The 23,876-nt window shown below is 43.0% G+C and overlaps 1 protein-coding gene across 1 annotated transcript in view; it reads left to right on the plus strand.

Annotated features, from left to right (window-relative positions):
* glcci1a (glucocorticoid induced 1a) overlaps window positions 1-9,125 on the plus strand; it is a 56,121-nt gene extending 46,996 nt beyond the window's left edge. The window contains 5 exon segments of the mRNA XM_044171043.1: window positions 1,544-1,696; window positions 2,558-2,707; window positions 2,871-3,081; window positions 4,200-4,320; window positions 4,405-9,125. Of these exon segments, the coding sequence (XP_044026978.1) occupies window positions 1,544-1,696; window positions 2,558-2,707; window positions 2,871-3,081; window positions 4,200-4,320; window positions 4,405-4,720 (951 nt within the window). The 3' untranslated portion in view covers window positions 4,721-9,125.
* Window positions 9,126-23,876: the final 14,751 nt, after the last annotated feature.

Raw genomic sequence — 23,876 nt, forward strand, 5'->3', positions numbered from 1 at the left:
AAAAACCTCACTCTCTGTCTCTGTCTGTTGCAGAAAACCTTAGAAGTGCATGACCTGAGTGAAGGCTGAGAGGGAAACAGAAACTTGCAGGACTACACTGTGTAACTGGTTCAGTGGCTCAGATATAGGGGTCACATAACAGCCATTTCACACAGAGCTTGCACTGATAAGCACTGCATGTGTTGCATTTCTACAGTAAAGTGTCAGGGCCGTGTGAGGGAACATGTATGGGCATGTTCTGGAGTACTGCTGTACAGCGGTGGACTGGGAATTCCGTCATCTCTCTGTCAGACACACGCGCAGGAAGCTCCAAGTATAACTAGGTTTAGCAGAAGTTAACTTCTACACGTTCACAACAGACTCACCTCCCTTTTTCTTTTACTGGATTTAATACGGACTTCAACCGGTACATACAGATAGCACTATCTGTATATTTATAAAGTTGTGAAAGCTTTATTTGAAAAAGCTTTACCCTGTGTGAAATGACTTTGTCTATGTTCATGGCAGAGTACAAAGGAGGAGTGACAGTGCAGGTGATGCCTGTGCCATTTCTGCCAGCTGCACTGGGAACAGTGCCATCTGGTGGACTATTTGGTCAATAGCATGCATTTCCATTTTCTGGGTTTACTTCCTATTGAGAATGTAAAACTATTAGAGACAGTGGAGACACATAGGGAAGGAAAAGTAGGGTGACCACCAGGACACCCTGTCAAAGCAGACATTTTGACTTGTCGAGCGCAGGTGTAACTAATAACATTATCAGTTGCTGCATTGCATTTCCTAACTTCTGGAGCAGAGCCATCATTAATGTTATTAGTTCCACCTGTGCTTTTCCTGCTATAACAAGTCAAAATGCCTGCTGTGTGCAAGGCCGGTGACTCGGATTCGTTTAGGAGCAAGAAACAAACCGGAGCGTTCTGATGCTGTGACGCTATGAGCGTTCAGGTTGGCAGGAATTATTCATTTGTTTTTGTGTTGTTGTTTTTTTCCTTTTATAAAGCAAATCTTAACACAAGGTCCACTTACTAGCTTTTCCCCGAAGCTTTCAAACACATCTCACACTCTTCATCAGCAGATGGAGTTTGCTCAGTTCTCCTCTTTCAAGAAAACAAAAAACTGTTGCTGCTCATCAAGCAAACAAGCCACTTAAGTAAGGAAAATATGAAAAGGTCACAGAGGTCCCAAGCCGAACCAGTTTGTAGTCTTGGTTCTCTTTAGCTTCGGGGATGATAGCGTAATCAGACTTATAGCCACTTTCAATTTACTTTGGTATTAGCTACCAGGACCACTGTCATTATATTCTCAGTTGAAAAGAGTTGTTAGCTAATGTTCTTTAAACTGGGAGCAGCAGCTACTAGCACAGTGTCTGAGATCACACAGCAACATCACTACAACAAAGTGTGACAGGGCAGGACACGTTATGCTATACTATAGAGTTATGTATTGACTTGTATAAGTACTTCCTGGTCCGCCTAACTGCTAAATGCTTATGTCTCTCCTATGTCTCCTATGTCTTCCCTTCTTCCCCGTTTGATTCCAGCAGATCGCAAAGCTCCGGCAGCAGCTCCAGCGCAGTAAACAAGGAGGACGTCACAGTAAAGACAAGGACCGACTGTCCCCCCTCCCGTACAACACCATCACCTACACTGTCCTCACCAGCACTCCCAACCACAGCTCCACAGCCAGCCACGTTCAGGTAGTGCACTGCCTGAAAAATCTTCATCAGTGTTATTCATATTCACTGACTTGAAAACATCGCATTGTACACCCATGGGAGTAGCAGGGTTTGGTCTGTCGGTAGAAAGTAGCATCAGTTATTTGTTTCAATTTTCAAACAGCGTTCAGGTCAGAGAGTGAGATGAGGTTATAATACTGTAGAATTCTGTCTGTGATTAAAATGTTCCACTTCAGTCTGGTTACATCAATGTAATATGTGGTTTGAGTACTGAATCCGGTTCATTTGGGGACAAATTACCACTTCAGTCCACTGGACTCTTGCCTCTTTGAATTTTGTCAACATTATATTAGACATTAGACAGATGACGTCAGTCTGGTAAGATTCAGTGACAGAAATGTTGCCCTAGAGTAACAAATAACTGGTTTGCAGGCTATATGTGTTAGAGGTGACACTTGCATAAAGAAATTTTGTATATTCTCTAAGCAGGTATTGAATTTAAATTTGAAATCAAATTTTATACATTTTAACGTGAAGCAGCAGCAGGAAGTGTTAGGTTTGTATCAGCAGTAACACATCTCCATAACAGCTGAAAGCGATCAGTAAACAGTCAAACACAGACGGACACAGGAGTAAAACTTAACTCCAAACCATCGAGATTCAGTGAGAGAGACTTTCTCTAGTCACCAGCACAGACACACACACACTATTTTTACACTGTTGTAAATACAACCGCTCACATTGTATCAGGTTTTGAAACAGTTCAAATACACGAAGCTTTGGCCAGGTGGAGTGGAGGACACGCCTTTTCTTAATCAAACACTGTGTGTGTGTGTGTGTGTGTGTGTGTGTGTGTGTGTGTGTGTGTTCGTTCTGCAGCAGTTTTCCATGTCGAAGTCGGCCCAGATGCCGCTGTCCAACATCACAGTGCCAAAGCCGTCCATCTCCAGGGTGCCCAGCAGCATGGAGGGCATCAACCATGAGCTGGAGAAGGTCTTCATCAAGGACAACGGAGAGAAGGAGGAGCTCAAGGTGGGGTTCTTTCATTTCACGTCATACGGGGACGGAGTTTCTCACCCCAAAGTGTCAGTAAACCTGTGTGTTACTCTAACTCTTGTTTTGACTCATCTTGTCTCGGCTCGGATTAGAATTCTGTTCTTCTTCCCTGCTGTCTGTCTCCTGTTGGACTCTGCAGTCCCTGGAGGTTCCTGATGGGCGGCGGGCACCCTTCCCTCCCCAGCAGCGCAGCAGCAGCACCCGCAGCGTCGACACCCAGACTCCCTCGGCCCCCGGCCGGTCCAGCAGCTGCTCCAGCCTGTCGCCCTGCCCCTCGCCTGCCTGCCCGCCAGGATCACATGACGGCAGCCCTTACTCCACAGAGGATCTGCTGTACGACCGGGATAAAGGTAAAGGAGCATCAGATTACTGTTGAAGGGCAAGTAAATGGGCCGCTGGGGTCCGTGTGTTCATGTTATTAGACCAGTCCAGCCATAACCACATATTTGTAGTGGATCTTGAAAACTCTGAAATTTTAGAAAGGAATGCATTCAGTTAAATCTAGGGCAGACTGAAGTGGCATATGTATGTCTGCTTTTCCCATTTGATATCCCACAGCAGTGATTTCCACTGCCTTAGTTTGTTGTTTTTACTTTTATAGCCTATATGCTATAAGTAGGGGATGTTATCTACATTTGAAGAAGAATGTGTGTTTCCTACTACAGAGCTGAAGGCATGCTAACTTGAACAAGCATGCAACTTTTGGCTGCTTAGAATACGGCTTTCTTAATATGAGAAGCATTGTGGCATAAGCCATTGAGACTTGGGACAGCGGGCTGTAAAGCTCTGAAGAAGTCATTTGCTGCTTAGAGCACCAATATGGATTACTCTGCTGCTGAAAATAGTCCCCAACAAATACAGTTTCCTCCTGTCTGAGTGACTACAGTCAGCAGCTGTTGTAGGAAATTACTGAGGCTTTTTAAAAAAAAATTATACTATACATTTGTGAGTTTTTTTTTGTTTGTTTTTTTAAGATTTACATCTTCAGTAGGAATCAATGGCAGGGTAGGGAAGTCAAAGTACTGAGAGGCAGACTAACACATTGTTGGTTTTGGTCTTTTCATGGGAAGTTGTTTTCAAATAGGCTCTATGAGGAGTAGACAGGAAGAAAACTGTTATTTAGTGACTCATTTATTTTATATGCCCATAGTGAAGCCAGAAAGCTCATAGTGAAACTGTGGGCCTTAATCAGCCATTGTAGAAATTGGTAAGTTGACAAATATATGTAGACCGGAGATTTGTGTGATTTGAACAGCTGCCTGTGGAGATTCTTCACTAAGTACCGCAGAGAAGAAGAAAAAAAAGTAGGGTCACATTGGAATCAGTGTGAATTGTTACATTTTGTAGTGCATCTACTCTGTGAGATGGATGAGTGCTGGACATCAAAAATGCTCCAGAAACGCTTCAAGAAACACTGCCAGTGTCGATTGCCCTCAAGCCTGTATCTCCCCTGTATCTCTGTTCACAGACAGTGGAAGCAGCTCACCACTGCCCAAGTTTGCCTCCTCGCCCAAACCCAACAACAGTTACATGTTCAAGCGGGAGCCGCCAGAGGGCTGTGAGAAGATTAAAGCTTTTGAGGAGATGAGGTATTGACCGTTTGATACTTGTGTTGAATTTAAACACCTCTCTGCTGCCTCAGGAATGTGTGATCCTCCTGTGTTTCTCTGCAGCTCCAGGCAGTCCACGTCGGCATCGGTCCCCCTCTTCTCCTGCCCGGACAAAAATAAGGTCAACTTCATCCCGACGGGCTCGGCATTCTGCCCCGTCAAACTACCCGGTTCCCTGCACCTCATCCCCGCCTTGGAGCCCGAGGAGGACGAGGACAACACGGAGGCAGGCTCTGTCTCAGAGCCCCAGGGGGCCACGTTGCTCTACGGCGCCCCCACTCAGGTCTCCACGAGCACCAGCACAGACGACCCCCCGGAGGAGCCCGGCTTGCCCTTAGAGACTGCTGACCCCCAGACAGACAGCCCAGCCATCAGCTAGACCTGAGCAGAGCCGGCCTCTGGCTCGGGGATCCACGCTAGCGACCACCGACCATCACCACTGACTGTCCCACCAACACCTCCCTCTGCTCTGCCAGGGGAGCCTCCGTCTCTCTGTGCTGACCCCCTCCACCCCCCCCATCTCTGCATGACGTAGCAACAATGTCCCGAATAACCACCACCGCCACCACAAAGACTCGCCACCTTCATGTTCTGTCCTGCATAATGTCTGAGCTGCTGTTGGCAGGGAAGGACCTGATGGTTAAAGGTTATATGCAGGCATCAGAGGGAAGAATGGAGCACTATGGATGGGGGGAGGGGCATGCATTTTAAACTGGTAGTATATTTCTGATTAAATTATGTGATGTGTTCTGTTTCAACATTCACAGTATGAATAAGCTCTCTAAACATATATATATACACATATATCTCTATGAAAAAGAAAAATGCTCGTTTTTAAAAAAAAAAAAAAAATCCAAAACTGTGTATTGTTGTATTGCTATATACCGGACAGGAAAAACAGCTGTACTATTCAGGATTATGTTTACACTATCCAGGTCACATTGTTAAACCCTCTCTAAAAAATGCTATGAGAGAATGATTTGGCAAAGAGAAAAAGGACAAAATGGCCTCAAATTGGTTGCACAGTGTCTGCATCTGGCCGTGCTTCAGGTATTTCACAATCAGAGTCTATACTCAGGTAATTTGGAATGTATGTCCATACAAATATCTGCAGCTTGACTAAGCAGAACAGATTCACTGTCATTTATTCCTGTTTTTTCTCATTCCCAGACAAATCATTCCTTTCTGTTCCAGAGTCCAGTCTGAGACTGGACTCGTTATAGCTGGCTGCAGAGGGTAAAGGGTTAAAGTAGTGGGCAGCCCCTCATGGTCGCCTTCTTTGACTGGTGGTGGGATACTGTACGGACCACACACACTGAGTGATGGCTTTAATGGCTGTGTGTGTATTGACGGAAGCATGCTGGACAGAGACTTGGAGGACGTACAGTGGCTGGCTGTTATTTAAGCCTGAAGACAATGTGTGATTGGCTCTTCTGAGCCCGCTGACAGTGGACCAGAAGTGGACGAGTCTGCGGTACCGTCACATGAAGATACAATCAAACTGAAGCATTTGGTTTTTTACAGGTGCAGATTTGAGGTGTAGTTGTACAAACATTTTTCTGAGCTAGGAATGATCTTATTTGATAAGTTAAACCTCAGTTTTCTTATCCAGATTGTGCAACTTAACCTGATTTAATCAAGACCAGAGCCCGAGCGATACTAGACTTCTGAGATCGATATCAATATTTGTGAGTTTAAAAAAAGATAATATATTGGCAGATATTGCTTTTTTTTTTAACACAAACACATCAACATTTTTGAAAGAGAATCCCTTGAAGTTGGATTATTGAAGAATTCCGGCCCAGATATGTACCAAGCAGGACATTTCCCATTTGAAAAATCTCTCTAGTGGTCTATCAGCCAAAATATCTGTGATAAGATATCAGTCAATACAATTGGACTGGCAGATGTTTTAGAGCTGTTTGAATGAATGAGAGCTAACAAGTAATTGATCAGAAAGCACCCCAAAGCATCAGACTTGATAAGATATCCTGCTGCTGTTTTCTCCGGTCTCGGAGAACATATGGAACTTTTGCTGAACAGCGGCCATTTTTGGTACAAGTAACAGTTACGGGATACTTGTAAATGCATAAACATTATGTAACAGTAGCACAAGAGTCATCAAAATCAGCAAACTGACTCAGTAATGTCAGTTACACAGCAATATTTATCTAAAGTTTGCTAATATTAGCCACCATAAGCTAGCAGTCATACCAGACCAAGTAGGACTGTAGCACTAAAATAAGTCCAAGTGTACTGAATTGAGCAAGAGTGTGTTTTGGTGCTTATGAATTCAAATTTTCAATTTTAAGAGGAAGAATGTGTTATTTCCTCTTTTAAAAGTCACATAGTCAAATAGAACAGTAGCACAAGCTAATCATTCACCACCATTAGCTACTAGTCATTAGGGCTGTCACCTCAAAACATCTGCTTTGAATGGATGAGAGCTAACGTGCAATTCTTAAGAATGAATTCAACCACAGCCCACTTTGCCTAATCTCAAAATGTTGTTGAATTGACTTTTGTTCATGCACATGCACTGCCACGCTATGATGTCATGGTAATGCTAACGTAAGGCAGTTGCATTTTTAAAAGTCAGCAAACAGCCCTGTCTATAAGTTTTTTTTCCCTTCGACGGCATCAATTCCAAAGCGCTTCCTCGCGATACCTCTCTGAGATGGTTTGGTGTCGTGGTTATCTGTTCCGCACAACTTGCTAGTTTTCTCCGAGTTGTGTTAGCGAAGAGAGCAGCGGGAGCAGCGGGACAACAGGGCAGACAGCCTGTCATTGCATTCTAATAACTCACGAGGCACTAGCTGCCTTTAGATTTCAAACTGACTTCTCACATCAAGCATTAGTTTGAATTTTGAATAATAAGTGTTAGCCCTCTGATGTATCGGTCTGGCGCTAATAAATACAGGATTCTGGTGAAAGATACCAACAATTTTTTTTTTTTTTACTAAAATGTGTGGCAGCAAGGGGAACAGCAGGGTGGTATCGTTAGATATTTTTTAAGATTTCAGCACCTTATTCGAAACCCTTTTTTTTTCGACAAAAGAAGCTGAGGCTCTCAAATGTTAAGTTTTCTAAACACAGCTGCTTGCAGAAGAATTTTGCCTAAATAAAATACAGCATAGCCCCAACCATGATTGGCAAAATTATGATTTAAAGCACTAATCAATATTTTTATATCAAAAATGGATCAAATGGCTATGTGTGATGTGAAAGGGGTCGGTTGTAGTGACAAACCCACAGACTCTTCCCCTCCCCTCAGCCCCCCAGTTCTCCCAGTTCCCCCAGTTCTATGGAGAGTTTTAGCCTCTTTTAGCTCATTGTTTTGGTTTAAAGGCCCACACACTCCCTCTGTATGCTACCTGCCCATCACCAAACAGTCTACAGACAAAGTTAGTGACTAGCTGGCAAAGGAAGTGGAACAGGTAACAGCTAATAAGCAAGATATCTTTCTCAGGGGTTGGTGGAGACTTTCATTCATCAGGTGGACACAAACACAACTCCAGAGGAATGTTAATGTTGCTTTGTGTCTGCTGGATGTGTAAATAAGCAATTGCTTGCTAACACATTAGCTGTAACAACTTTAGAAGGTAAATAATGTCTGTGTTTTCAGCTTGTTCTGTTGCCCCCAAGTGGCCAAAGATCAGAATCAGAAACTGTGTGATAAACGAATAAGTGAAGAACATTACAAATCTGAGTAAGCATTTAATGCCAGCTTTCTGCTTTTGACAGTTTTGCATAACTAGTGCTAGGAAAGTACTGAGGTTCGATACCCAGCCCTAGGCAACAGTGGATGTAGCCACACGGTTCGCACAAGCTAAAACTGAAGTCTAGCCATACAAGATGAATGTTTGTACAACTTCTGACTCTAATCTGCATATCCAAACTTCCGATTATTCAGATAATTGCTATTCCATTAAATGCATTCCATGAGATTTTAGCATCCAAGACATAAATAGGCTCATGATGATTCATTCCTAAAATATCTCTCAGCCTTTTGATTTGATCGCTGTGAGAGACTAGCTACAGTACTAAGAGATGTTTGGTTGCACATACAGTAGCGCCTTCATCTGTTTCATGCACAGATAAAAGGATCACACTGGCCTGCCTCCCTCTCACGGTCTGTCTGGTATTTACTGAATGTTTTAGGCACCCTGATGCTACCACCAAACAACAAAACCTTCTGAACATCTCATGTGTTCTGTGCAGAACGCCGTCCTCTAGGCCGTTAAAAGAGCATCACCCTGCCCAAGTATAAATGTTCCTCAACTTTAATTTGCAAGCGTGAAATATAACCCCCATATATTTTGATATCTGGTGTGCTTGTGGAATCCCTGCATTGACGCTTCATTCATATTTTGTATATATGTGGCTTTTAAAGAGGCTCAATGCAATGTTGTGGTTTCTTAATAAGACATTTCAGCACCTTACCAAGAGCTATGGCTTTCCCAATGTCCCACATATACTCTGCATTGGTAACCTAGATGTGTGCAATAATAGGGAAAAAAAGGTATTGTCGTCCCGGATCTTGTCCGTTCTTTGACACAAGCGTCTCATCTCGCATTCCTTTGGTTTTGAGCATGGGGGCTGGATCAGCAAGTAGTTTGTTGCTAAAGCCATCAACTGATACAAAACCAGCACTGAGAGTGACCAGAGCACATCACTGGCAGGTCAGAGTGTTCATCAACTCACTACATGATACTCCTTGTGTAACCTGCAGTGTCAAAGTTCATGCACAATGGCAATAAAAAAACTATTGGGTGTTTTGTCCACTCTTTAGTGTGTCTCCGTCAGTGAAGGGAGAGTCTGTGAGCATCACCACTGATACCACAAAATACCGACCCGCTCTCTGCACACGTTGACAGCTACTGTAGCAGAAACAGACTGAGCTTTTCTCGTCTTCGTACGGACATACTCGCACTGCTTTGATGGAGCTAAACGACAGTCTCTATCTGTTAAAGGGCCAGTTTGCTCAAATTACAACTTTAAAAAGGAAAATATATATCCTCATCCATATGTAGGGTGTAGCAGAAAAAAATCCAATCCCAGGCACTCAAGTAGATGGTTCAAAATGAAAAATCCTTTAATGAACATGGACTACATGTGTTCACAAGGCGGCTGGGCCTCGCTGACTATCGTTTTTCCAACTTATTTCTTGTCTCGTTTGTGGTCTGATAAACAGTAAATTCATCAGATTCTACTACAATCAGTGAATACAGTGATAACGCTGTGTTTTTGTCCAGTAATCCAGTAGTCAGTGAGGCCTTCTCGCCTTTCTGCCACAGGTGGACCGCACACACCAGCAAAGCAGCAGGGATTAAAGCAGGTGACGTCCAAACTGAAGTCCGCCTCGATGAGAGCACTGACAGATTTCACTCTTCTTCTTCATGTTGAGCCCAAAAGAGCTAGTGACAAAAACATGTCAATGTAAATGCACAGACTGTTTCGCTTATTGCATTTGAATATTGCCCACTGTGCAGCAGGTTAAGTCTTTGAAAATGAAATGTCAAATGCAGTTTTCATTTTCCTTTTAATATAGTCATAGAACGTCCATACAAGTATCTGAAAATGAAAATTGGATTATTGCATTTTCATTTTTACTCAAATAACACAAACAGTATGTGGAAAATTATAATACTATTGTGGAATTACATTTTCATTTCCAAGTTTACATTATCATTTGAATATAGTCCCGTATGCGCTTCCATATTAAACTGTATGGCCAAGAACCTCAAATGCCGCGCCGACTACTTTATGACTCCGAACTAATGTTGCTACATTTTCAAAATCACACAGAAGAACAATCAAAAGATTCTGATTGTTCACCCATTTTCACCTCACACAGCATGTAGAGTCTCCAATCACAATATGAGTGAAATCCCTTCCACACCTGGTGTTATGAACATCTGTACAACTGTACAAGCAAAATGCAGCTGTGTCACATCATGATACGTGATCGTGAGGAAGCTACAGCAGTAACCATCGCTCGAGGCTGCTGGAATAGTAAACCCCACCCAGGCACCACCTTCAGTCCTCTGTACAGGGAAAACCCATATGTGGTTGATTATTTTGTATATTTCAACATAAAGATCTTGTGTTATTTAGAAAAATATTAGAAGAACCACAGGGAGCCCCTCTGGAAGGTGTGAACTGTAAATTAGGTTAGTCAGGTAGGTCTGGTAACTTTTAAACAATGTTTTAACCAACACAGCTGCCAGGGATCTGAGGATTAGGCTTGATCTGTGATCAGAAGAATCCTTTTTTCTAGTTGAGTGGAGTGCGCCCTCTACTGGTCACAGTCTGCAGCTGCTGTATTGTTGAATTCCATTCTGGGCAATAACACTTTCCCTGGCACTTGCTGGTAAGGTGCTGCACGTGTTTCCTTCCTAAAACACAGTCAGCCTGATTAACCACAGCACTTCATTTCAAATTCTGCTGCAGATCTTAGAGTTTCCTACAATACCAAATAGGAGCTGTGGGATCATGTATACAATGTATAAGACACCTAGAATAGTTCCATTTGATGGAGCGGTGCAGCCATTAAAAAGAGAACTAGAAGAGGCACCTCCAGAATATATACGCTGTCAGTGCTGGAGCAGAGTTTCAGTTTTAACAACCTTAAAGCTAAGGGGACACAAAACTCCATGTTAAGGTTTTAAAATGCATTTAACTCAGAATAAAGGATGGATTGGCTGAATGGACAACTTTGGACATACTGTATGAAAAAGCCAATATACTTATTACTGCATCTGGCTGGTTTATTATACGGAGAGAGAGGCTATCAAATATCTCCAATACAAACAATGATTATTAGTTCATGTTGACCCATAATCTAGATTTCTAGTGTCTAGTGTATTTATTCAGTCGTAAGGTTTATGCTCCTTCCTGCCGGTCAAAGACTAAAACATCTTGGTGGAATCAGTCTTAATGCGCGGTTTGTCCAGACTTTGTAGGTTTCAGCTTGTCTCCAAGTTTGTCCCAGGCTTCAGTAGACAGTGTTGCACCACCCAGTTCATTTGTAGCATACTGAGGCCTTTAGATGTTAGTATGTTTTTATTTTATTTTATTTATATAAGCACTTGTCACATAGAGCAGGTCTAGACCATGCTCTGTAATATTCTAGATATTATCATCATCTGTTTAACTTTGCTAAAACTCCCAGTTCTTCAGATACAGTGGAAATGCATACTAGGGACATTTAGTTCCTGGTGGCCTGGCTTCCTTAGTTCCTGGGACTATTTTGACAAAAAGGGTTAAATAGTTTCCAGCCAGCAGTCCGTGCTGTCTGAGGGTCGCACTAATGAGCTAACTACAACGAACCAGCAAAGGATCAGCAAGAGAACAGTGAGTGAGGGCAACACCTGTGTCCAAATTCAAACCCAAGATTACTGTAAGGTCACCATATCGCTGACCTTTGACCTACCGTTTTTGGACTGCTTGTGAATTTTTGCGTGGCATGATCGAAAGCTCCAGAAAAGCTACTAAATGGACGTTGTGGTGACATTTTTTACAATGTAAATTGAAAGCATAAAATACTGCTAGTATAAAAATGTCAGTTATTGGAGGTTTGAATTCTTCTATTACAGAACAGCCTCAGTTTTTTGTGACTTTTCTGTTGCTGTGCCGATTTCACACCTTTATGTTTACCAGCTCGTTTTAGTGTGGTTTTGAAATAAGCCTTTTATTTTAGGGAGCTACAATAAAAAGGTTAAATGTTTCTTTCTGAAAACTGCAGACGCATCCCACAGTGAAGGTATGGAATAATGCATCATCAGACATGCAGGAGTGTAATCATCCAGCAGATGGCAGTAGACAGCCACAGCACAGCTGAAGCTGAAGCGGCATTCCATCTGATGAAACTAAAATGTCCTCAGTTCTTTGGGAAATGTCTAAATGGATGAAATAACTGTGTTTGTCCCCTATCCAGACCTGTCTAAACCTCTACCTGTCTAGTCTGAGTGTTACAGTAAATAGAATTCCCCTTTTTGGTATGAAATTGGAACAGGAAATAGAAACATTTCCTTGCTTGAAAGCATAAATATTACTCTAAAATGCAGATTCTCGAACAAGAAAACCATTGTTGGCCCTGTTTCCCTGCTAATCGGCTTTGTCACAAACTCGATTCTCTGTGCTAATCTCAACCTCCCAGCACATCCTAACTGGGCACGTAGAACAAAGGTAAGACTCTTTTAAAATCAAATTACAGAGCAAAAAGCCTCTTGTAATCCTCTGCTTTCTAGCCTTCTTAGCAATGCTGCTGTTTCTCCATTTAGACTCCGCTTCATGCGAAATGCTAATCCCTATTTATCAAAGAGGAAAATATAATGGAACGCGTCGAATGCATCCGCCTGCTCCGACACGTGTGTGACATGTGACTGTATGAAGACATTCGAAGTTCACCATGCCGTCGCACAGGTTGGTTTGCCCTTCTCTCTGAATTCAAGCCCCGACCAATCAAGCATTTAAATTAGCAGGTATTTGAGAGTTGTCCCCAATCAGAGCCCTCTCATCCAGCCAATCAGTCCTGCCGACATCAAGGCAGAGCTGGGAGGTGAAACGCACACTTCTACAGCAGTCCTCCGGCTGGATCTGAACAGGAGAGTGTTGTTGTTGTTGCCCACTGGTTTTAGTCACATGTTAATGAAATCACAGATTACAAGATGAGATGTACAAACGTCCTTGGAGGCAGAAATAGTTTAATAGTTGATGATTATAGACACAGTTTAGCCAGAACAGAGCACATTTGACATGTACATGTCAGAAGCTGGGGAGACATTAGAACCTAGCCAACCTTTTTTGCCCAATGTAAGTCCTATCGCGGGGGGGGGCAGAAGCTGGGCATTTCAGCCTTTTATCCATTACTTTAAGATATCTAATATGGTTTATCTGTAAGATTGCGAGCACGTCTTCCCTCACTTTAGTCAAGTCATGTCAGATTTATTCCTACTGCACATTTAAAACAACATGAGCTGACCACAGTCCTTTACATTACAGATGCATCAAACACGCATCAGCGGAGAAACAATCAACAACACAATAAATCATGCGTATACCCAGGCAGAGGGCAAGATAAAAATATAGCAATTTAAGTACAATTAAAAGCCAAAGAGGTGGGCCGCGGGCTGAGCTTTAAATGCCACCATCGAGGGGGCAGATCCGATTTGGTGGGGCAGTTTGTTCCACAGACGGGGGCCCACAACTGTCACCCCTGGGCTTCTGCCGAGCCCGAGGGACGACCAGAGGTGACCGGTTAGCAGACCTGAGTGACCTAGTTGGGGTATAAAGGGTTAAAACGTCACATAGGTGAGGGGGAGCCAAGCCATGAATACAGACAGAACTCCATCGTAGCTTGAAGCTTACTGTGAGAAGAAATATACAACGCACAGCAATTTCTACTCCTATTTTATGTGCTGATTTTCCTCCTATGTTTTATATATCATACTTTTATTGAATCATAATTTCTATTTTTTTTTTCGAAATACTCAACAGTCTTTCCATGTCCCCACTGGTGGCTCCAGCCCCCCTCCAGGAAGTCTCACATTAAAAGTATAACCGAGATGAATTGTATGTTCACGTGCTGGTCAAGCAGCTCAACACGCGGGATGTTGGCTGGGAATACTGTTGCCTTCACACGCTGTTCTGCACACCAGCCTGGAGGATGAGCGAGAAACTGACAGACAAGCTGTAATTTAACAGCTAACGTAATGGACATTTAACAAATGTCAGCTATGAGGGTTCTGTGTACTGCTGCGCACATTAATGGCACATCAACATACAATGCAGAAAATCAAAGAAGAAACACAACAAGAGAACTAAGTTCTGCCAACCTGGGCTCGGTACTCTCAGGGCTGTAGCCAGGACTGACCTCTCCACAAAGACAGGGAATCTTTTATTCATTAAAAAGTAAAAATAATAAAAATACTGTAACTGAAAGTTGTTAATTGGACGTTAACTCCCCTTCTCTTGGTTGTTCAAACCCTCAAATGCCCAGAAAAATATAGAGCACATGGCCTCAGGGTTCTTAGGTGTAGCTCTGGCCCAGTTCAGTTCAGTTCAGTTTTGACTACATCCATTTGAGGTTTATTCACATACATGATTAACATATGGGTCAACAGCAGATATGGAACTTCTTGCTTCAACAATAACATACGGATCCACATAGAAAAGGGGGATTATTCTGCCGGAAGCCGATCACTACTGACGCCTGTAACAAGCATACGTTTAGAGCAACGGTCCCAAGATAAACCTTAGAAATGTCATAAAAGGGATAAAAACAAAGACAACAATATATAATTAAATAAATAAAAGTAATTTTTCTATCTTCATAATTTTCTCACATTTTTGCTTTTGCTTCTCATTCATTTGAACGGGGCGGTGTGGCCGCAGCGGACAGAGGGCTGAACCTGGCTGCAGTTTCGCCCCAACGCAGTGTCATCCGCCAAGGCATCAAATATGTGCGAGCACACGTTCCTGGTGGACTCCTCTGTAACATGAACAGCATATTTCTATTGCTTACCTCACGGCCATCACAACAAAAGATAATTGCAAAAATTGCTGACCTAACAACTTTCAAGTGTCGTTAAAGCCCTCCCCATAATATTCCAAACCACTGGGCAATGTTTTTGTGGATCGTGGATGTGTTACTGAAACTGGACTTCCTGGATTGGGTGGGGGTGGGGTGCGGTAAGGACCCTCCCCTGCTGCGCCCTGGCATCAGCGTCTGCAGCTCATCATACGTCAGTCATTGCACGGCCCCACGTGACACGGAGGAAGGAAAGTCATGGTTGTGGCCCATTTAGAACCGTCTGCAGCTTCTTCTGCACAGGTGTATCAGCTTCCAGAGCACTTCAGCCCACACCAAAGGTTCATCCAACTAGAACTGTCCACCTGCCATTAAAAACAAAGCACATAGGCATGGTTTCAGCACGACACCATATGGAAACCAAGCTAGAAAGACACGATCATACTATAAACTTCATCCCCTTCCTATGTAAATGGGTTTATTCCCTGTGCGGCCGCAGCACCGTGAACTGAGTCTAATGTGTCAAATGTGTCAAATATTCAGTACAATGCTGAAGGAGGCTTTTGTGAAGGTGGAGGAGCTGGCGGCCAGCCCGTCATCTCTGGAGACGGTGGCCAGCAGAGTGGACAGACTGTCAGAATCAGCTCTTTTGTGTGTCCGTCTTGTCTCGCGGGTCCATTGTGGAGGCTGGACAGGCTGATCCCACCTCGAGAATCCAGCCGTCCTCCCTGCCTTGTATGCATGTCAGCCTTCCCCTTTTCCCTGGGAGGGATTTCATTGTCTCCCCCCCCCCCCCCATTTCAAATCAGAAGCCTTGAATGCTACACTGATCAAGGGAAAATAATCAACTGCCCTTTTGTTTTAGCAGCCGTTTCAACAGGAGAAAATAAACTTATGGTAATGAAGCCTTATCGTGTGCGGTTCAGACGGCGGGTGTGATGTGATTTGCCGTCCAGCCGAGGCTCACCGCTGCGAGCTGAGGCCTGCAGCCAGCTGACGGAGCTCCAGCACATTCTAATGCTCAAGTGCTGCTGCTGCTGCTGCTTCCACTGGTTTCAAACCTGCGCAGCTCCTGCAGGTAGGAACCGAAAATACATGACAACCAGCAGGCAGCAGTTTCATTCCAAGGCTTTTATTCACTGTTCTACTGTCCAACAGATGTGGTGGGTCGCCCTGCCTCGTTCAGGGTGGGGGACTTACAGGTCCATGGCCAGGATTTTAGAAATACTGAGGTCAAGAGTCCCAACAGCACCCCCTACCACCCACACCATGAAAGCTCTTAAATTCCTTATGATCACTTGGACTTTTCCAATTGAATTTACACGTTTATGGACGGATGGATAACGGATGGAAGTGGGGAGGACACAACGACATAAAAGAATCATTTTTTAAAAACCTGTATCTTTATCAAACTACGATGGGATTAGTTCAGATATGAATGCTTTTCGTATTAATGGTGGTGTCCTAAAGCAGAACGTAAACATCGAAGGCTCTGTATTGTTAATCCCTGAAGTCATTTGTACTCATCTGATAGACGTTGTGTTTGCCACAAAGAGCACTGCTGTCTGGACTTTGTCTGAGGTCCACTTCTGGCATATTTTAGGAGAATATTAACTGATAATAAATTCACTTTAAATAAAGTATATATATACCCTTCACCTTATAGCTTTTGAGTGCACTGCAACAGCTGAAGGCGACTCAGACAAGCATATCAGCATTTTTGTCAGGTCTTCTCTCAGCTGGTCTGTGGTGGCTGGGCAGTCCGTGGCCAGAGCATCAGCCTGAACGATAAAAGTGAGGGGGACATGTCCCCCCCATCCCCAGTGGAAACTACGTCCTTGCTTTCTGCAAATTTGAGTCTTAAAATATTGGAATTTGCTCATAACATACCCACCGTGTGGACGTTTTACGTTCATGAGCTTCCTGCATGCTGCCGAGGCGGTTTAATGCTTTTCCTCCTGATGGAATTCTAATTCTGGGCATCAACAGTAATTAGTAGTAAAAATTAGCAATTTTTTGGCATGAAAGTGTTAAAAAATATATACTGGCACTAAATACCGCACTAAGTATAATATTTGTCTTTCATAATTTTAATGTATATATCAAGTTCTGAACTTTAAATTGAATTTGTATGTAAGTTTGATCAAATAAAAAAACAACACTTGTTTGTTTTCAGACTCATCTGCATTTATAGAGAACAAAACCACTAACACAAACTCAGACAACACAACACACAGCTACACCAAATCTACAAAATCTAAAATGTTTAGGGGTAAGTCATATTCTATATTTTTGTTCTTGTGCACATCTGATGGAGCTTCCTCCTCTGTTGTCCAGAAACTATTAAAAACACATCAATGCCACATTGTTCCTTCATCACCATGAACACACACACTGCAGTTTATTGTGACTCAGTCCCACACACACCGTCCTGCTGCCCCAAACACTCACTAGAGCACCACATGTGGATTCATCCGCTGCTGGAAATAGTCCCCAACAAACACTGTATTTCCTCCTGTTTGAGTGACGTTTGTCGTTTGGTCCAGCTGTTTTTAGGAAATGACTGAGCCTTTTTAAAAATGAAAGCACATATTTGTGAGCTGTTTTTAAAGATTTACATGTTCAGTACTAACCTGGAGCTGAGCGCCACATGTTGCTGACATAAGAAAACGATAAAGAAAACGATAAAGAGTTAAAGAGAATTTTGAGATGGGATCAACATGATAAAAAGACCAGATGCAAAGTCACTGATGCAAGCGTAGTTACTGACATGCTCCATCCATTGACTGAAACTAACAACCACAGATTCAACCACAGCAGCCAGTCCAAGCCCTCAGTCACAAAAGGGTTCCACATGGTGCAGGTCACATTGTTTGCATGATGTACCGTGACCAGGGGTTGATCTGAGCGGCTGTGCTTTTTTCCCGATGTCCCTGAATGTAGCATCTTCGAATGTGCTGTGGCTCATTAAAGTCCGTTTCAGAACCTTACATACAAATATAGAATATGAAATAGAAATTCAGTCCTAACAGTACAACTGTTTGGGTCAAATCTAACCCATATTTTCATGTGAGAGCAGCACTAACACCATCAGTTTGATTCTTTTAGCCAGTAATTTGATGATTTTGCTAATGTGGCTCAAAATGAAAATGGAAATATTTAATATACACTTTGTTGTACATAGTGTCTGAATCCAATTTGACCTATTTTTACACACATTTTTAATTTGCACATGAAAAACACGAGTGGAAACGTCGAAAATGAAAGAAAAAGTAAACATATTGCAAAAACGTTTTGACGCTTCGCTGAGGTGGAAACGTTGGTGATACTGAACAAAAATAAAATGCCACAAAGTGCAACGGAAACAGACGCGGCGGATAAATGCTGACGCACATGAAGCACGTGATGAAAACGTCCACCCAAGCTTCACTCCACTGAGGAGACTGTAACGTCAGAGCTGTGTGCAGCGATGAGGAGACTGTAACCTTCCTCAAATTTCTATGTGTCATATTCCATTTCCATCACATGGCGCTGGGTTTGACTGGCACTCTTTCAGTTACATCATCTCTTCTTCTACAATGGTTTAATGGCAGCCGACTGGAGACCAACTATCTCGATGTGCCCAACTCCAATATTTGCATAACAATAGTAGATGGAAAAACCCATTAGTTTGCATTTTCTTTTGCAGATTTTCTGGACATTCAGTCACATTTGCTCTACGGTTGGATGGAAACCTGACTACTGGCAGGGTAATTATGAATGCAACATAGATTTGAGGTTCAGAATTTAGTACAGGAGCTAATTTTGAGTGGATGCTTGGGCCGGATCAGAGATGACCTGGTTTCTGCTGTGAAGAGACACACAATATACGGGTTAAAACTTAATCCAATTTATATTTACTAAATTCATATTTGACACCAACATCTGGCCATAATATCGGCTCTCAGTGAGCAATATCATATTAAAAGCCATATCTTTTGAAAATGTGTTCCAAGTCATCCAAAAGACGGATCTTCTTGCATGAGGCGCTCTGAGACCGACAGTGGTCAGATCAAAAGGTTTTTCACTCCCACGCTTTTCTTGCTTTTTTTGTCCATCTGAATACATGTTGGCGGCTTGGAGTTAGTGTGCAGGCGTTACTTTCTTCATTAACCATCAGTCACATGCCATATTATGTGAAAACCGTTAAACAGGGGTAAGAAACATGCAGGATGACGTGTTAGAGACTGAATCCAATCCTGCCCAAGCACCGCAGCCAGCAGTGTAGATGAATGCAGGTGGTACATTCCCGCCACTGGCTGTGTGCGCTGTGTGTGAGGGCCAGTGTGGGTTGCAGCCCTGAGTCGCTCTGTGGAGGGGTGTGTTAGAGCGAGAGAGTGGGGTGACGACCCCGAGAAGGGCCTCATTTAAATGAAGCAGCTTCACAATGTGAGATTACACTCCGGGGTGTGTGTAGAACACGCTCCGCTCATACAGAGCCAAACCAGCTGGGAAGATAAAGATGAGAAAATGCAGGAAAATTACAGCACACCTTGGTGCTATCACCCCCCCCCCCCCGGCAAGGCTGGAGGGGAGAGATAGAACTGTACTGAAATGCTGGGCAAAGAAGAACGACCTTTCACAATATTATACACAGGCAACAAGCTGAGCATCAGTATCTGTCCTTGGCACCGTGCTCTGCTTAAAAGGCTGTTTTTCCTCAATGTCAGCCCAGTGAGTTTTGCTGGAAAGACACCAAACAAACATAAGCATCGGCTCGGCTGCCTTGAATATTATTAAAGCCATCATGTTGAGGAGATGGAGATTTCCTTTTTTCTCCAGTGGCCTTGAAGTTGATATGTAAAGCAAACTCTTCCTCATTTTTACATACAGCAGTTATGGAGCAACATTCCCATTCATTTGGAGGTGTGTTTCTGGTCACCTGATGAATCCCAAAACTCCCCCTGCCCACTTCGATTAATACAATCGAAAGTTAACAGAAGAGGAGTTATACATAAAAACCTAAACAGAAACGCTGAAATGGCACAACAAAATAGGAAAATTAAATGTGGACTCTTAAAACATCAGATCATCTAAAGCTGTATTAGGGAACGATTTAATATCAGATTATCATATTGACTTATTTTGTCTTACTGAAACTTGGCTGGGTCATGAAGAATATGTTAGCCTAAATGAATCCACTCCGCCCAGTCATATTAATGCTCACATTCCTCAGGGCACTGGCCGAGGAGGTGGAGTTGCAGCCATCTTCGACTCAAGCCTATTAATCAGCCCTAAACCTAAACTAAATTATAACTCATTCGAAAGCCTTGTTCTTAGTCTTTCACACCCGACCTGGAAAACACAACAGCCAGTTCTATTTGTTGTAGTGTACTATAGTACTATAGTGTCCTGGTCCTTATTCTGAATTTTCATCTGAGTTTTTATTAAGTTTAGTCCTTAAAACAGATAAAGTAATTATTGTAGGTGATTTTAATATTCATGTGGCTGTCGATAATGATAGCCTGAGTACTGCATTTATCTCATTATTGGATTCGATTGGATTCTATGAGAGTGTAAATAAACCCACTCACTGTGTTAACCACACCCTCGACCTTGTTCTGGCATATGAAAGGCGTTGAAATTGAACATTTAATAGTCTTTCCTTCTTTATCGGACCATTATTTAATAACTTTTGAACTGCTTTTGCTGGACTACACGCCATTAGGCAAAAACTCCTCCTCTAGATGTCTATCTGATGTTGCTGTAGGTAAATTCAAGGAAGCGATCTCAATATAACAGAGGACTCCTCTGCTGATTTCAGCTCCTCCCAAACTGACCCTCTAGCTGACAGTGCTGCAGGCTCACTGCGAACGACACTCGACTCTATCGCTCCTCTGAAAAAGAAGATAATAAAACAAAGAAGGTTAGCTCCGTGCTATAACCCCCAAACTGCAAATTAAAACAACATCATGAAAACTCCAAGTGCTTGCTCATGGTGGGATTTGTTGGGTCTCTGTAAATAATATTATAAAGAGTACGGTCTAGTCTGCTCTATAGGAAAAGTGCAATGAGATAACTTCTGTTATGAATTGGCGCTATAGAAATAAAACTGAATTGAATTGAAATGAATTGAAAGAAAGTTTGAATAAACAGTTTGATTCTGCTGGCAAAATATTATTTAGTCAAATGTAGATTTTGTAGATTTTGAAGCGTTTGAAATTGAATTGGCCAGCTTTTTAAAATCCTCGAGACAGATTCGTAGTAAAAATGAATTCATCGAGTCACTTCTTAATTTCCGTTCTTTGCTTTTATCAGTATTTGTGGCGGTCATGGTCTCAGCTGTACTGTAATGAACTAATATAATTTTCCCACAGCTGCCTGTTTGAACCTTTGCATTCATTAAAGTGAGAAAAAACAAACTAACAAAAAACCCTTTAAACTCGTCCATCTTCACATGAAGCCCCGTGCGCGCAGTGGGCTACCAGTATTTAAATTGGGAGGTGCAGAACCCCGCGCTGCGCCAACTCGCGCACTTGACGCAAGCTGCGCGTTGTGACGTCACTTTTGGCGCACGTCCTGCCGGGAACACTGCATCAAGCACAAACAAAGCTTTACGTCCGCAGGAGGCTTTCACAGCGAAGCGGGGACAGTCCTCAATTAGGTCCTCAGGAGCGCATCACGGCACGATCCGGCCATGTGCCAGGTTACTCTCCCATACCGTCACTGCAGTGTTTTCTTCTGATGATTGCAGGAGATGCCTCAGTTCAGAGAAAACCCACAATAATTGAAATGTGTTCACATCCGAACCAGACATGACATTTTATTGCTGCCAGATCATAATGGTATCAAAGAGCTCATGGCTGCACCTGGATCAGCGATCAAACGGCAGCATTGTAGGCCCTGTCAGCCTTCCACTAATTCAGTGATTAATCGGCGCAATTGTGTATTTTATGGTGGCTGAAATGAGCACTGTGGTGGGAGAGGAGCGCAGAGGGGAACAAACGGCTCATAAACAAGCCTTCAGTGACAGATCAGCCAATTCATGGAAATATAGGAACGCCATTACTTCCACTTGTAAAACCACCGGTGACCTTTAAATATGTGCAGAGCTGGAGATACGGACTCTGCCTCTGGAAGATTATTATAGATTCCTCAGCTTTCTTTTTTTCTATGAGCTGCTCTATCTGCAGCGGTGGAAAAGTTCTGCACTTCAGAGGGCATTTTCATTTTTAACACTGCACCCCACACTCTGAACAGAGAGACGGTGAAGGGCAACCATGTAAGAATTCGGGAGTAGTAAAATATTCAATCAGTTACATATAAATCCCATGTATTACTGAAATCTTTGTAACCTTGTCCAAAGATGAAATGGCTTTTTATCATTTAGAGTTGACGCTGCATGTTATAGTGGGTCAAGGGAGAGAGGGGTTATGATGCAAAACAGATATAAAGAGGGTACTTCAAAAGCCAAATCAATGAAGGCTGTTAGGTACTCTGCTCTCCACGATCAGACTGCCCCAGTTCTACTTCTTGTTGCCAGTTGTCCAACAAGGCTGGGTGTAGCGACATGCCTTAAGGATGGTTTGTGTGGGCCTTAACATTCATGGTCCCCAGAGGATGAATCCAAATGATTTTAGTGACCTTCCTTTAGTGCCACCATCATTTAAAGTCCAATTGAAATGAAATAATGTGGTTTTTTTTTGCTTCAGTATACATATCTTCCCTGTAAATTACATGTCGCGTCTTCTCCTTTGAGAGAACATTAGTACCCAAAAGGGAGGAATTTCTATTTTATATTTTTTGGTTTCATGATGGCGCCTCCTGTCTGTGCATTCAGCTGTCGGAAACCAGCAGAGAGAGGGCTCGACCCACCGGAGGGAGCGGCCCACAAGCAGCCTTCTCCCTCCCATGCATATTTGAGAATCTTCTACAAGGTGCAGATCACTTATGTGTGACTGCCGGCGAATCAAATTGTTTGCACACCAGGTCTTTAAAATCAGGCAGGAGGGGCACGTGCACTGGTGTGGGGCGCACCTTCTCAAACCGAGAGGGGGGCTGTAAGGTTTTCAGGGAGGGCAACATCCAAAGCCCTGGTTGCCCTGACAATAATCTCTTCAAAAGAGTGGGCTAATGAGTCGCTATCAGCCATTTGCTGCCCACAGCATAATTAACTGTCCTCATAGGAGAACACAGTTTTCACATCCACCTCCTCCGAATCATATGAAAAACCCCGACTCCACTGGCTGCAAAAAGAAGTCTGATTGTATAGAAGTCTATGAGAAAATGACCCTACTTCTCACTGGATTTATTACCTCAGTAAACGGTTTTGTAATTGGTTGATAGTCTCAATAGTTAGTTTCAAGTCTTCTTCAATACTGCATGACTTCCGGCACTGTCAGGCACTTTCGGTCATTGGCTAGCGAACACAACAGCTCTTTGGAGGACTATGGCTTTGAGGAAAACCGGAACGTTTTATGCAGTTAAGGGTTGGGCAGGAGTGTTTTCAACCACCCGATACCGGAGAAGTGGCTAAGCTAACTTACTGAAGCCCCAATGAAAACTCTTGTCAGGCGACGTATGGTCAAGAGATTAGCAGCCGCAGTTTGAACGGCTACGCTAGCTAATGCTAACTCTTGGTAGTACCGTAAAACTTAAATTAAAAGCTGAGCCCCAGTTAAACACAGTCACTTTACTGGTCGTGTGGCTACACATTTTTGTCAAATAACGCAGGTCTCAATTAGACACTGGGTCTGGTTTTTCTAGACGTCCGTTGGCTGTATAAAACCTCTCAAAGCCCACCGGGTCGCCTGCTCGAGCTGCTTGAGCTCGTTCAATCGGGCATACAAATAGAAATGTTTAAACTTTTGTCAATATCGTTAGATCGGTTAGACTCTCCACAGTTCAATCGTTCAGTTCATTTTACAGAAACCATGAGCACCAAAGTACAATTCATTCAGATTTACCGGCATGGGAAACAAGAGACGAAAAAAAAGTGGTGACTCCCTAATGTTACCTTTGA

This window comes from Siniperca chuatsi, linkage group LG17 (assembly GCF_020085105.1).
Source record: "Siniperca chuatsi isolate FFG_IHB_CAS linkage group LG17, ASM2008510v1, whole genome shotgun sequence".
Taxonomy (NCBI): Eukaryota; Metazoa; Chordata; class Actinopteri; order Centrarchiformes; family Sinipercidae; genus Siniperca; species Siniperca chuatsi.